The following is a 16,009-nucleotide window of genomic DNA, read 5'->3' as shown; positions in this document are numbered from 1 at the left end:
GAACAAGCCCAACTCTCTCAGCCTGTCTTCATAGGAGAGGTGCTCCAGCCCTCAGATCATCTTTGTGGCCCTCCTCTGGATCTGCTCCAAGAGGTCCATGTCCTTCTTATGTTGGAGTCCACAGAGCTGAATGCCGTACTCCGGGTAGAGTTGCAAAGCCATCTTGATTTTGTAACTACAAACGGCTCCTGTGTAGCTGCATTTTCTTGAAGGGTTTATAGATTGCAGAGAGTGGAAATATCTTACTTAACACAAAGCGTAAGAACAAAAATAATAATAAAGGATTTTTCACACTGCTGCTGGTTGGGAAAGAAGTGACTGAATCCAGAATTAGGCAGTGGCATTATTTTGTGAGAAGGGAGAAGCTGAGCACAGAATTGTTAGATGGAAAAAGAATCCCAAAACTTAGCAGGATGGAGATGGAAACACACCTTTTTTACCAGTCTGGAAACTCTCAGGGGTGAGTGGGTGATAGAGACAGAAGCTCTTAAGTCTGTCTCTCTTCTGATGATTTGCAGAAGGTGATAAGAAAGGGAGGAAAAAGAGCTTTACATACACCAGCCGCCTGTTGACTGCAGATGACCTTACCCAGCAGATTTCAAATAAAATTGCTTAATAAGAACCCCACTGCCTTCTCTTTTGGCAAAAGTGAGACCAGGGAGCTTCACTCGTGGCTTACACTGCAAGGGGTTTCACAAACAAGTTCAGTCCCTTCAGCTGTTAGATATCTTCCAAAATCTTTAAAAAAATTCTCAGGCAAGGATATGACTGATGGTGGAAGTGAATTTGAGGCAGATGAGAACAGTCTGTAAGTTCAGAAAGTAACGCTACAGAACTGCCCTTTTGCCAATGTCAGTGTGGGATTTAGTGGGGAGGGAAAAATCGTGTTACAAGGTAGACTATACCTTATGGAATGGAAACAATAGGAAAAGAGTAAATTAAGTCCACTTTAGAAAGAATACATGCTGATCCGTTACAGCGAAGCATTTTTTTACATAATGAAAAAACTAAAAAGAAGTCAGCAAAAGAGGTATTTAAACAAAAGCAGATAGTACCAAAGAACAGAATTTAACGCCTACTTGGGTGGATTTGAGTGAGACCACTGAGCACTGTATTCACTGAAGCATTTTTTTCTCTTTAATCAGACTTGCTGATGAAGTATTATTTGTCAAATCCTTTTATTTATGCAATTTTTTTTTCTCCATTGAAACGGCTGGAATTGCTTAGTAAAATTTTAAAAACTTTATTAAGTAGAATGTTGATTGAAAGTACTACATTTCAATGCAGCATTTAAACTTTGATTTATTCCTTTGAATACAAGCAGATTACATTGGGGTGAGAGCTCTTGACTTGGCGACACAAATATTTTTCACATATGCTTGCAACTGCAGTGGGACGTTCTATGTTTTAGGGTAATTTCTTACACTACGACATCCAAAAGATTACCCACTTGATGGCGTTATTTAATTTAACAAATGAATGGGGCAAATAGACATGTTGTACTGGTGTTGACCATGTTTCAAAGGACAGCTTTCCATTAAGTGATTCGCATGAACATACCTCATTGCAAAATTAGGCATCGCTTTTATTCCATTTAAACTTTAGGGTCACCATATCTTCATCTCCCAGGGAATCTTCTCATAAGGTCCTGCATCAGCTCAATCTGGGTTGGAGCCGGATTCTGAATGCTGAACAACTAATAGGAAGTGGATTTTCCGGAAAGCAGTTTCTCTGTCCTCTGTCTTAAGCACATACATCTGTCTGATGTTTTTTTCCAGCCAATCCACATAGTATTTTATGTCAACAGTAGGTCTTTGTTACAAATTGAAGCAAAACAAGGTTACCCTATTGTTTCTAATCAAAGGCGTTCTTCCCAGAAAAAAGAGAGAAACTGCTGGCTTATGGCTTTGATATAGATGTCTGCTTGAGAGTTCTGGATGAACTGGGATCTTATTTCAGTTTAGAGCACTAGTCTAGATCTAGAACAATATATCACTCAGTTTCAGCAGTGGAACCACATACAACAGACCCCTCATCTGTAATATAATATTATGGGCAGGCATCCAGGAATCAATACAGGGAGGAAGTTAGGACATGTAGGGAGATAATCAGGGAGGCAAAAGCCCAATTGGAACTTAGACTAGCCAGCTCCGTAAGGGACAACAAAAAGTCCTTCTATAAATACATTAATAACAAAAGGAGGGCTAAAGATCACCTCCAGCCCCTACTGGACTCAGGGGGTACGTTAGTCACTAGGGATGTGGACAAGGCTGAGGTCCTTAATGCCTTCTTTGCCTCAGTCTTTAATAATAAGGTCAGCAGTTCCCAGGTGAGCTGGCCTTCGGTGTCTGAGAGCAGGGAGGGAGAGCAAATCGAAGCTCCTGTGATCCAAGAGGAACGGGTCAAGGATCTGCTCCTTCAGCTGGATGCCCACAAGTCTATGGGGCCTGATGGTATCCACCCGAGAGTCCTGAGAGAGCTGGCGGATGTCATTGCCAAACCCCTGTCCATTATCTTTGGGCAGTCTTGGCTCACTGGGGAAGTTCCGCTGGACTGGAGGCTGGCGGGTGTTACCCCCATTTACAAAAAAGGGCGGAAGGAGGATCCGGGGAACTACAGGCCTGTCAGTCTGACCTCGGTGACGGGCAAAGTCATGGAACAGGTTATCTTGAGTGCTATTAATGAGCACATACAGGTTAACCGGGTGATCAGGCCCAGTCAACATGGGTTTATGAAAGGCAGGTCTTGCCAATCAAACCTGATCACCTTCTATGACAGGGTGACCCGCCTGGTTGACGAGGGAAGGGCTGTGGATGTAGTTTTCCTAGACCTCAGTAAAGCCTTTGATACAGTTTCTCATAGTGTTCTGGTTGAGAAACTGGTAACTGCTGGCCTGGATAGGCACACCCTCCTTTGGGTTAAAAACTGGCTGGATGGCCGGGCCCAAAGAGTGGTGGTAAATGGGGCTAAATCCGGCTGGAGGCCGGTCACCAGTGGGGTTCCCCAGGGCTCAGTGCTGGGTCCAGTTCTGTTTAACATCTTTATCAATGACCTGGATGAGGGGATTGAATGTACCCTCAGTAAATTTGCGGATGACACCAAGCTGGGAGGCTGTGTCGATCTGCTCGAGGGTAGGGAGGCCCTTCAGAGGGATTTGAACAGACTGGATCGTTGGGCTGAGGCCAATGGCATGAGCTTTAATAAGGCCAAGTGCAGAGTCCTTCACTTGGGGTATAAAAACCCCAAGCATCGCTATAGGCTCGGGGAGGAGTGGCTGGAGAGCTGCCTGGCGGAAAAGGACCTGGGGGTGTTGGTTGACTACCGGCTTGATATGAGCCAGCAGTGTGCCCAGGTGGCCAAAAAGGCCAATGGGATACTGGCGTGTATCAAGAATAGTGTGACCAGCAGGAGCAGGGAAGTGATCCTGCCCCTGTACTCGGCACTGGTGAGGCCGCACCTGGAATATTGTGTCCAGTTTTGGGCCCCTCGCGTTAAGAGAGATATTGAGCTCCTGGAGCGAGTCCAAAGAAGGGCGACCAAACTGGTCAAGGGGCTGGAAAATAAAACTTATGAGGAGCGGCTGAGGGAGTTGGGGCAGTTTAGCCTGGAAAAGAGGAGGCTGAGGGGAGACCTGATTACGGCCTATAAATACTTGAGAAAAGATGGTGGGGAGGTAGGGGAAGGGCTCTTTACATTAGTGACAGGTGATAGAACAAGAGGAAATGGGCATAAGCTTAGTCAGGGGAGATTCAGGTTGGATGTTAGGAAGTATTTCTTCTCTGAAAGGGTTGTCAGCCACTGGAATAGGCTGCCCAGGGAGGTGGTTGAGTCCCCATCCCTGGATGTGTTTAAGAATAGGGTGGATGAGCTACTTGAGGATATGGTTTAATGGGGATTAGGGATGGTTGGACTCGATGATCTCTAAGGTCTTTTCCAACCTAGAAATCTATGAATCTATGAATCTATGAATCTATGAATCTATGAATCTATGAATAATATAATATAATATAATATAATATAATATAATATAATATAATATAATATTGTATAATATAATATAAATTCATTTGCAGTTGACTAAGTCAGATGCATAATTTCAAGCCAGCCCTGGGTGTTTGAGACAATAACGCAGTTAAAGATACATCTAAAGCAAGAACAGCTGCTTTTGTGCCCAGTAGCACTCATCATAATGCTACAAATATTTTGTCTCAATCAGAATTGTTTCTTCCTCTGTGCGGATAACTTAACTTTTTAAAGTTTTAACTGGAACTGCAACGTTTTGTATTTTAAGATATATATTCTTCACTATTGGGGTATTATTGTTTCCTTCAGTATTCTCACATTGCTCAAATATTTTTATAAATGACTAGCAGGATTTCTAGGCAAAGTGATTCAGGTGAATGTGACTTTATGTTGCATGTAATATCTTAATATTAATTTCTTGTTTGCATTTTTGGGGGATTTTTTTTTTTTTTTTTTTTTTTTTTTTTTTGACTGTGACATTAATGGTAACCCAATGGAAACTACACATTCTCTGCTCCCTTTTTGCTGCCAGGACACTCCATTGCATTTCACTTTATTCTTTATAATGCCTGGTATTAGGGCCCATCATCTGTATGATGTAGCCACGTTTCACAGCATTGGATTTTTTGTTAGATTGGTTTTTATTTTGTCTAGCAGCATCCATTCCTCAGTTTTTGCCTCATTTTGCAGACTCTAATATGAAAAGTACTTTGCCATTTCATGTGTACTCATAAGTTCTGCAGGTTTTCCTGGCCTTCCTTCTTTTAGAAATGCCGGTAATCTGGATAGAAATAATTTGCATAACTTGTATTTCATTTTATGACTTAGGCATGAAAAATGTTGCAATAATGATACTTGGAATTAAACAGAAGCTGTGGGGCTAGGATAATTAATTTTCTTTAATGATGTGAACCATTAGAACAGCAGGATAAAATAGACTAGTAATTTGGAATATATGATAGTTATGAAAATAAAAACAAAACCCATTTATTATATCTCTTAAAACATGCAGGTAAGAACTTTAAAAACTACATTAAAACTGAAAAGATAAATACGGTATACACAGTCTGCTAACCCTTTCAATTCTGTTTACTTTGTTCTTAGAGCCTGCTGATAGACCTCCTCTTCTTCTGATTGCAAGCTCTGAAACCATTGAGGTATTATATCTTAATGGAAGCAAAGTATCTGCCCGAACTCCTGTGAAAGGTTCTGCGGTTTTGACACTAGACTATAGCTACAAAGAGGACACAATTTGTTGGATCGAATCAAGAGATCTTTCAAGTCAGCTGAAGTGTACCAAGATAACAAAAGCTGGGAAGTTAACAGATGAGTGGATAATAAACATTGCTCAGTATCTTCACAGTAAGTATTTGGCAGTGTTTTAGCAAAACAGTGGTGTCTGTCTTGGCGAACTGTTGCAGGAGTCTTTAGAAGTATTTTGAGGCTTGCTGTTGAAAGCAGTCTTAAGGCATTAAATATTGCAACTCATACCGAAGCACTTTTGTGTTTCTCTCTCATATATATATATATGTATTCCGTATGAGTTGCAATATTTATATCTGTGCAAAGTTTTTAAAGATGTGCATTTTTATAGACTAGATATAACGTGTGGAAGTTATAAAACCAGCAGGGCAATAGAAGAAGAAATGTAAAATGCTTCATTTTCTCTGGCAAAGTAGTGCTACATAAAGCTTCAAAATAATTCTTTGCTACTGGGACAATATTAACAATGAATTAGAGAGACTCATGTTTATCACATTTGCTGTCAGCTATCATAGGTATGTTAGTTCTTGAAAATACCAAAATATTTCCTGACTTACTGGAAATAAATTGCTGTCCTTTTTTGAAATTAAGAAAAAAAAAAACCACACAAATCTAACCTCATCACACTGAATTAATCTTTGGGATTACAGCATTATTTCTCAGTCAGCTTTTCAATTTGTGGAACGCTGTTATCTTCTGAAGGAGGTGTTCATCTACTTATATGTTCTTATGTGAACAGACTGCAAAATAGCTTGCAGTGAAAAAAAAATGCAATTTTCTTCCTCTTTCACAGAAGAGATGTCCACAGATCAGCTTATAAACCACAGCGCTGAGGAGTGTAATGGTGGTGTTAATAAGAGATTCCAAAAAACTCAGAACTGGAACCTCCACAGTTTTACATTGGACCTAGGATTTTAAAACATCCTTTTAGATAGAGATGAGCATGAAAGAATAGCTCTAAATGGATCTCAAACTCTCTGAACATTCACTTCAGGAATATTAAAACCACAGATTTGATTGTAACTCTTAGAGCTGCATGTCAAAGTGAAAAATTGTTCATAGATTAGACTATAAAGATAGCTATTGTAGGATGTGGTCATTTCTGTAGAGTAAGGTTGTGGAGTTTTTAACTGATTTTCCTAATTATATATTTACTAGAATAGAAAATTAGATTTTAAAAACCTCTCAAAAATAGGATTTGGATTTTGGTTTTGTTTTTTTTTTGTTCACCACTCATTGTGACTATTCTGCTTATGCTTACTATAAGAGGACTCTCTTATCCTAGATGTAAAGTGTAGTATTTTTTTTTAATCTTCTTCCTATTTTATTGAGTTTTTTGGTTTTGGTTTGGTTGTTGTTTTTTTTTTTTAATGCTGTATTTTAGAGGGCTTTTCATACTTTTCATACAGAGATCTAAGAGCCCTAAAAGTCTTGGTAGTAGTATTTGATTGTGCTTTTTTAGTTTGCTTTGTTATTGATATTTAATTTTACTTTCCTTTTAGTAAGACCAATCAAATTAACTACAGTCCTTAGCAAAATTTGTTTTATATTGAACTGTATGTGTGTCTGTTCTGTCACTTATCTTCGTTGTCAGAGTTGACCTTAGCACTACATTTTGTAGTTCTCCACCAGTTCTCTCCGGTGTCCCTCTCCCTCTGTTCTCTGCATGTGAAGAGAGTAGCTAATCTCTGTGGTGTTCAGATCTGCATTAGTGCATCTGTTTGCAAAATTAAGGCTGTGTGATGAGTTTGAAATGAATACAGTGCCTGGAATTAATGAGCTAATCATTTTTCATAGTGCTAGTCCACATCAGCCTGTACTCTCTAATATTTTTCTGAAACTTCACTGTAATCGTTCAATCTTGTTTGAATGAAGAATAGAAATTCCCATAGACATGAATCAACTGCAGATACTTGTTCCAGCTTCTTGTTTCATTTTGATTTGGGAAATAGTGCTTGGAAGCTTAGAGAAACATTGCTTGGAGTCAGTTTTGGAACTCTGACTGACAAAATCGAGCAGATGTAGCTGTGGTGGTGTTATTTCCAGACACACACATCCACAGATGTTCTTCTTGGATCTCTGTAGCCGAACAGTGGCAATCCCCATGGTCCAAGCATACCTTCTCAGGGGAACAAGTGATGTGGAAGCTGCTTTTATGCTGCTCCTGCTCACAGCTCTGCGGTGAACGGTCTCAACAGACTGATTCACTGGGGCATCTGAGGCATGAGACAGCACGGACAACATGCTGCTCCTTATGGGAATAATGTCTTCCAAAAGTTCAATCAGAACTCATCTGTTGCAGATTTGTTGGTTGGTTGGGTTTTTTTTGGTTGGTTGGTTGGGTTTTTTTTCCCCAGTACTCAATGCAGAAATTATCCACCTGATTAATATCTTCCCTTCCAGACATATATCTGGAGTTACGTCTGCAAGGACATGGCAGGAGTCTGGTGTTACTGTATCTATTATAAATGCCTGCACATGTGTAGGTCATTTTCAAGTGCAATTGCATTCTCTGGCAGCTCAAGACAAATAAATAGTCATGCCCCATGGCATTATTCTCATAAAAATGGAAGTCTGTTTTTCATAGGAAACTTTTGTTTTTGTGCTTGTGTGTAACCAGAATGAGGATATTCCTAAAAGTATTGGGAGGGGGGAAGTGTTCTTAGCAGCGTTTGTGAAATTTTGATTATTTTTTTTTCTTTTTTATCCCAGTCTTCTAATCTGTTCTTCTCTTTAGCGAAAGAAAGCATCTTATCTGCATATGACACAAAACCTGGTAAAAAAGTCAGTTATACAAAGTGATTGGTCCTGTTTGAAGTGGACTTACTCAACGTGCTTGTTTTAGTGAAGGTAGGTAAGTTTTGTAGTCAGGAACAAAGAATGTAGATCATATTTTAAGACAAAAGACTACATTTAGGAAAGCAGGGACTATGAAAATGACTTCGTTTTCATGATAGGTCATATAGTACCAGCTCTAGGTAGTGAGTATAAGCTTTGGATTCACAGAAGAAAAGAAACTACAGTCCTTTAGTATCTAGCATTCTTCCTCAAAAGATAGCCCAACATGACGTCATTTTGGTATATATGTGTCCTGGATGGATACAACCAGATTCCTTTGAAGAGTGATGTTGGTCTGCACATGTACCTTGTTCTATGTAACGGTACAGAAAGCTGAGAGGTTCGTCCTGCACGCAGGTGTGAGAGAATGGGATGAAGCTCCAGTAATGACATCCTTTGTGCTCAGTTATTAAGCTAGTTTCAGGCTTTTAAGATTTATTATATCATGGATATGTTTTGTTAGATAAGTTGATTCTTTTAAATAAGGATGAGGTTTCTTTAGGCTTGGTAATGTCAGGACAGGCATTCTTGTCTCAGCCAAGGCCAGGCACTGGCATGTTGTTTCATCTTTGTCTTTTTAAGACCAAGAAATTTTTTGGAAGAGAAGCTGGAAAATTTCCTCTTGGAAAGATTTATGTAGGCAGTGTTGAAGCCAAATAAGCTTTCAGGGAAGATTCTCATATAAGGCAGGCTTGTGCAACCACAGCCCATAATAAGGGGCATGGTTCTTGACAGTCCACTTCCAGTTAGTAGGGCAAGACTTCCAGCAACAATCGTTATGTAAAGTGCTACCTCCAGGACCAAACTAGCAAAAGTTCTTTTTATATGGCACCAGGGTGGAAAATCTCTCACATTTTTTTGCAATTCCAAAGCCATGATGTTCAATGTTATATTAATGCTTTTGTGTGTTGGAGTGGTTGGGCAGCAAGAGCAGGATCTTCTGGATGGCAGGATCTCAGTCTTCCTCATTTTAATAGACATTTTGTGTTTTCATCATTGTAAGTATCAAGCACCTTACGTGCTCTCCAAACAAGCATGAGGCAGCACAGCCTGGGTTTTAGCCACTATTATTCTGCAGAATACAAACAAAATCTCTTCTGGGATGATGCTTCAGAGCATGATCTCTTCTGCTTGGCTGCTATTTGATTCAGGTTTTCTTGGCATTCAGTTATCACAGTACACCGGTACAAATCCTGCAATGCTTGTGTTTGGCTTTTCACCCTTGTGGTGTCTTATACCTCCAGACAGTCGATCACACCTCGCCTTGGAAGGCACACAAGCTTTTCTGTTGGCAGATGTGCTGGTACAGGGCCCGTCTGGATGAAATGAAGCATCTTGCTTCTTCATAGAAGAATTAATTAATTCAGTTTTAATCTAGCTGCCTTCCCTAGCGTGCTCTACCACAGCACAGGGGAAGAGTTGATCCGAGGTTGGAAAGAGGGGATGGGCATGGAGGGTCATCAGTCTCCTGTGGGGAGAAGTATTTGCCTCTCTGCTTGTGGAACCCAGCACCTTCTACTTGGCCTCGTGATCACAAGCCAAAGCTGACTTCTTACCTCTCCCGCTTTTTGGATGTGGGTGCTGCAAAGACCATCAACCAGGGAACCCAGAAGATTTGACCAGGATCCAAGAGTGTCTGTTTGGTTACATTCCTGTTTTCTTCCCAGATTTTCCTCCCCCTAATTGCCCCCCTCACCCCTACTGACCTAAACCACCTCCTAGTAGTGATCATCCACAACTACTACTGCTGTGTACAGAATAGCTACAGGCATTTAGCTTGGCATTGATGAGGCTCAATCGCTGAAGGGAACACTAAGCACTAGAGATGGTGCTTCTGTCAGCAACCTTCCTGTGAAGTTCCTGTGAATATTCATGAGAAATCAAAGTTTGGCTCACTCAGGAGGAGAACAACTGTGAAGATCTGGGAGGAGGTGTTTATTCCTACACACAGTCTGCCCCACGCTTGTCTCCAGACAGGCATTATAAGCTATCATGTAGTTGTAGAATGTTGTGGGTTTTTTTTTTTTTCTTTGTCTTCTGTGATAGACAGCCCTTGCTTACAGACCTCCTAGAAGATGAACAGGAATGAGAAGGCTTCAAGTCAAAGGTCATTTACACCTCACATGGCACTTTAATAGTATTCAGAGCATCTGATACAGTAATGAGAGACAGAATGGGATGTGAGAAGAGTATCCTAAAAACTATCACAGCATACTTGTCCTGTGTATGACATCCACTTGGCACTCCTAGAGCCCTGGCTGATCTTGCATTGCTGTTCTTGCATTTCTGGGAAGACTGGACAAATGCTGTTTCTGGGATAGTGACCTTTCTTAGTTTGTCCAAAGGCGGTTTGTTTTTTTTTTTTATAGTGTCAATATCTCGTTCTTAAGTACTCTAGACAGAGCCATCATTAAATATACAAAACTAAGATACTTTTCTCATGAATTTCATGTTTATTCAGCTTGAAATTCCCTTCTCCTTTTACGCCCCAGTCACTTAGTCTCCTGAGGTCCTGCAGTTCTTAAAAACTGACCCTCCTCTTTATTATTCTGGAAACCTTATTTGTATTATTGGACTTTAGCACCTTGTTATTCATATTGTCTTCCAGGTGACCTGTGAATGTTATCTCACACAGGTTCCAGCATAGACCACTGCTGTGGAACTTGGTGATGTTTAATGGGGAACGAGGTTTGGCCCCCATCTTAGGTAGTTACATGGGTCCATCACTGTCATATGGGTAAGACTACATCTTTCCTGAGTCTTCCTGCATGTCTTCCTGAGTGTCTCTTGGGATTTTCATATGTTTCCATGTTTACATTTTGTTTTAATTTCCATGTGCTTTTAGCAATTCTCCTTCAGAGCAGCCACAAGTCCAAATCTTTAATTGGATGTCCATACTCCAAGGCCTGATATGGGAAATACTTCCTTTGTGTCATCTTTGCATCTATCCATGCATTCATTGTTCATTCTGGTTTACCTGGACTTACAGAACTTTTGATCCAGTATTTGATACAGCCTTGATGAGGTGCTTTCCTTGTGCAGTGTGGACTTCTATTTAGTGCAGGAAACAATGATGTCTGATAGCTGACCTTTTAGGTACAGTTGTTCTGACCCCTGTAATGACAAGACTCCTTTGGAGACTCAGGCTTGTACAGAAAGTTCCTTTTATCAGTGTGCTCCTATCTTTAGCTCCTGGTTAGTCTATTTTGATGATTTTTTATACATAGCCTTTTTGATGGTCATCAGGTTTACTAGAAGAGTAAGGGTAGTTCATATCTTTTCATTCAACCTTTTTGTTTCAACAACCACAATCAATTGGAGCTTATTCTTTGACCATGGTGGGTATTGCAAATCCATTATCTTTTTTTTTATTAATAGTATTCATATATTTGAGTGTATATCTCAATGCTTGCACAAAAGTTAAGATATAATCTGTATATCAGAGACCATAAGAGGGCCTTGCATATATTAGGAGATTCTAAGTGATAGCTGTGAAGGATCTGTCTGCTTTTGATGCATCTTTTGGATATGGTCCATTCAATTTGACTTGAGGATTGTGCTAGCAGCTTGAATAGTCTCCCTGTACCGTTGCATTATGTCATTTTGAGGCACGAGCTTCCATGGCAGATGCTCTGAATTGGTGACATTTCCCTCCAAAGTTAGGTCACCTACACTTGATCTTTTTTGACACAAGAGGTATTTATTAGCTGCTTGTTAATTGCCAAGAGTGGAATTTTCCAGTCATTCAAAGATACAATACTACTATTTCTTCAAGCTTTTTTACTTATCCGGCTTGCACAATTGAACTTTCATTGGCATCAGTCAAAACCCTGCTTCTGTTCTTAGCAAAGCTGATGTGCTGTTTATTTTCTTTGGATATGCTTTTCAGTAGTCATGCCCTGGGCAGTTAATTCTCCGATAGAGTACAGAAAATAAAATGTCTTGTCTCAATGTCATTTCTCAGTGCAAATTTTTGATTTTTTTTTTTTTTTCTTCCCCCTCCCCTAAACTCCTAGGCCCTGCCTGGGACAGCCTCCTGAATGCTGTCTCTGCAAAGCCTACATCTCTTCATGTCCTTATCCTCAGTACTGCATTGTCAGATTCCCTTTTCCTGGATTTGTCAGCTTCCTAGAGGACCATTTTCAGACTTCCATCTTAATTAGCTTCGTTATTGTCCTAACAGTGGGACAGTCTTTTTTATGTCTTCCCTACATTGCAACTCCTCCTTGATAGCAAAGGTCTCGTACCAGGGAGGAAATCCAAGAACAAGCAGACTATTTCCCACAGTAGCAGAAGGGTTTTGTAAATAAAAAATGGACACTTTGTCATAGTATCAGTAACCATGTAAATTCATCTTTATCAGGCATAATGCTGAGGAACTCTTCCTCTCTGTTAAATTGAATTATTATACTCCTTGTAAACCAGTAACATTTGTATTTTGTTAACAAGGTTTTGAAGATATAATAAAATAATTGTGGGGTCTCTAAAGATCTAATGTATAGATAAATAGGTTTCTGCAAATGTAAAATGCACAATTTTGTAGTTAATATTTTATAAATGCATTTATATCCCCCAATACAAGAATAATGAAATGTCAGTTAAAAAAAAAAAAAAAGCCAACATGAAAACCACAATTTTTATTTTTTTTTTTCTGAAATGTGGAATTACATAATGCATGTTTTATGGGATTAGACACACATTTTCCCATAAGCCTTTGACATACATATGCACCATATTGGCTTCATTTTGGTTTTTACTTGGTAAATACTGGAACTGTTCTTTGTAATATAACTTTCACAAAAGCTGAACTTGTTCTACTTTAGTAAATCCACTGTGGACTTCAGTAATAGGCAAATGTCCAGGGGCACATAAACATTTGCATAGCACAGCCTTCTTGGAGATCAGGAGAGATGCTCCCTCGTTTCTCTGATTCCAGTTCTGGCTGAGTAGTTTCTTTGCTGTCTGCTGACACCAGAAAATCCTTTTTTTTTTTTTTTTTGTAACATGCTGCAAATAAAAAAAGAGTGGAATGGTGTTGCCTTTTACAACCAGAACTTGTACTCCCTCCTGATCCCATGCAGGATCTAAGCAACTATCTAGCAGTTTTTCAAAGTCCTCTACTCATTATGCTACAGCTTTCAGGCTCTTGAGATGTCCTCAATATTCACAGAAGCTTGTCTTCTGCCTTTATTCTAAGGAACGAGATGTATGCAGGACGTATATAGGAGGCATATAGTTGTAACATACTCAGTAAAATTGGTAATAAACTTAAGTCTTCAGGTGCACACTCTTAGAAACTATCTTCAATGGCAACAAAATATCTGATTAATAATTTAGTATGAGATACCATCAACTAATTATGTATGCATGACTTTTTTTTTTTCATTTGCTACTGATTTTTTATTATTTTATTTATAAATTTCACCTTTTTTTAAGATATAGCTAGTGGTTTTCTTCCGAAGTGAAGATATTTCTTTGTAAATTCATGTCAAACATGACGCTAATCAAGTTTGCTTCAATTAGACTAATTGACAGCAAATTTGCCACTTCCTTCCAGATATTAATTTATTAATGCAAATATTTCATTCAGACTTCATCCAAAAAAACCCACTAAAGTCAACTGAAGATGTCAAGAAACCTTTCTTTTTGCATAATATGTTTCAGATCATCTCATTAAAATTGGTTCTTCTGCCTCTTAGAGGCTTTTCTCTGAGACAAAAATCGTAGAACGCAAGTTGCACCAGCATTTCAATAAAATTAAAAAATAAAGGTCTGTGGCTTCTTCAGTAGTACTTTTGTCTATATAGGAAAGAAGGGAACGTAGGAAAAACTATAAACCCCAAATACTGTTTTTTTACATGCAATGTCATATTTTGTTATCAAAATATGATACCAGTTATGAAGCACTTGAGGAATTACAGACCAAATTCCATCCCAAACAGAAATTTATCCAATATCTAAAACTGTAAGGAAACAGTATGTTTTCAGCAAAGAGCCTGAGAAGTTTCAGGAATGCACTGTGCCCTGTCTGCTACGTACAGAACTGAGTCCACAGAACATCAGTGAAGTGACCTAGAGTGTCACTTGGCCCAACCTCTGTTAGTTTAGCAAGGACTTAATCACACGTACGATGACTTCTCCCTTCTATATCAGATGAACAGTAGCACAAAAATCTCTGTCTGCTGTATGTTTCTGGGGAAGTAGAAGGAAGAAAAAAAATTCTGCTTATGTATCTTACGCAATGAAATACGTGTTGGAAAAATCCCACAAGTATTACAAGCTGTGATGTAGCTTGTGACCTCTACTAACTGTTGTGGTTTGCAACTCACATTTTGATCTAATGATTTGTGCTGCTACAGGGAAAAGGGTAAATAAAGAAAATACTTTTCACAGATGAATGAGAATTTATCTTAATCCAAGTAAATCTGAAATCAGAAGTTTCGTATCTGATAAAATCGAAGCCAGTTACAGTGTTTTTGTCACTGCTTTTTAAGAAAGTACATGAGCTGTGTCACTGCAGGCTCTGGGCTAGTCTGCTTTCAGTACGCACTATAGGCTGAGTTTTAGTGTACTGTGCTGTAATCGGTGATGAAGACACGTGGAAGAAGAACACACTGTGATGAAGACACAGTATGGGTCAGGATAAAATAAAGGCTTACTCTTTACTTAGTACTTTATCAGGAGCTCTTCCAAAAAGAGGAATTGCATGTTTGCAAAAGTTGATAAAACTGTGATTATTACTTACACTGTGGTGGACATGACAAATTAAAACTGCCACCTGATTTGGGGGTTTAATATGTGATTTCTTTTTTTTGTTGTTTTTAACTTCTTTGAATGGCAGAAGCAATGGCTAGCTCAAAAAATATCTCCAGTTCATAGAAATATTTTTGTCTTCTCAATCCACAAAATTTATATTGTGAATTTCTACTTAGAATGAAGCAAATTTGATTAAAACTTTTCTTTTGACTTCAGCTTTGGAGTAGAACTTGAAATACTGAAAACCTTGTGGATCATGTCAACATTATGAAATAAATAAAATGGAAGAACAAATCCTATCCTTCTCACTATTTGTCAGTTAGGTTGAATAAAACAAAATTTTGTTTTTTCTTTCAAATTTTTACTGGTGGTTTTAGTGAAGTGCCTACTCTGAAATTGAAAAATTACATGTAACAAATATTTTAAGCGGAGTAAATCACTTTTGCTGAAGTCAGACTTAAGGTATATAAATTTCTTAGTTCTAGAAAAAAGCATTTTAATCATTGTGAGTAATTAAATGAGAAGAGAAGGGCAGAATATGCAAAAGGGTCGGTCTGTTTACGCAGAGCTGAAGCCCTGCACTTCATCAACATGTCACAGAACAGCTGCAGTTTGATGTGTTGGATTAGGCATTCACCATGACAGTTCTTGAGCTGATGATAAAAGTTTGGAGATTCTTTGCTTGTGCAATTGCGTAAAATCTCTGTCACACTCTATAAGCAAAAATAATGAGCTGATTGAGGAGTGTGTGGGGAAACCTGCCACGATTTGCGTTTCCAGAGACTCTTGCTCGATTTGGTATTTTTGGACTTGCTTGCATGTCATATATTGATATTTTACTTAAGTATATGATTTAATTTTTTCAGTATGAGGGAGTGTTTTTATGTTTATATATGAAGAGATCAATATAATGTGTTTTAAAAGATCAACACTCTTTCTCTTCCAGTCAGAAATATACTGAAAATATGTATTTTCACTTTAAGACTTTTTCAAAGATATATTGGTTAGTCATTGAGTCTGTTCAACTGCTTGCAAAATTCAAATTTGTTTTAAATAGCCATAACCACTGCATTCGCTTCAGAAACTAACGCATTGGGAAAAGGAGACTCAAGTAAGATGAAGTTGTGGG

At 38.8% G+C, this 16,009-nt stretch overlaps 1 protein-coding gene across 1 annotated transcript in view; it reads left to right on the top strand.

Moving 5' to 3' along the window:
* Positions 1–16,009, top strand: part of LRP1B (LDL receptor related protein 1B) — a 583,373-nt gene that overhangs the window by 212,617 nt on the left and 354,747 nt on the right. The window contains exon 6 of the mRNA XM_086616175.1: positions 5,128–5,385. Within this exon, the coding sequence (XP_086472301.1) occupies positions 5,128–5,385 (258 nt within the window). The remainder of the gene's footprint in view (positions 1–5,127; positions 5,386–16,009) is intronic.

The sequence above is a fragment of the Tauraco erythrolophus genome, chromosome 8 (genome assembly GCF_009769465.1).
Source record: "Tauraco erythrolophus isolate bTauEry1 chromosome 8, bTauEry1.pri, whole genome shotgun sequence".
Taxonomy (NCBI): Eukaryota; Metazoa; Chordata; class Aves; order Musophagiformes; family Musophagidae; genus Tauraco; species Tauraco erythrolophus.
The sequence above is the reverse complement of the archived record's forward strand: the minus strand, read 5'-3'. Positions and strand labels throughout refer to the sequence as shown.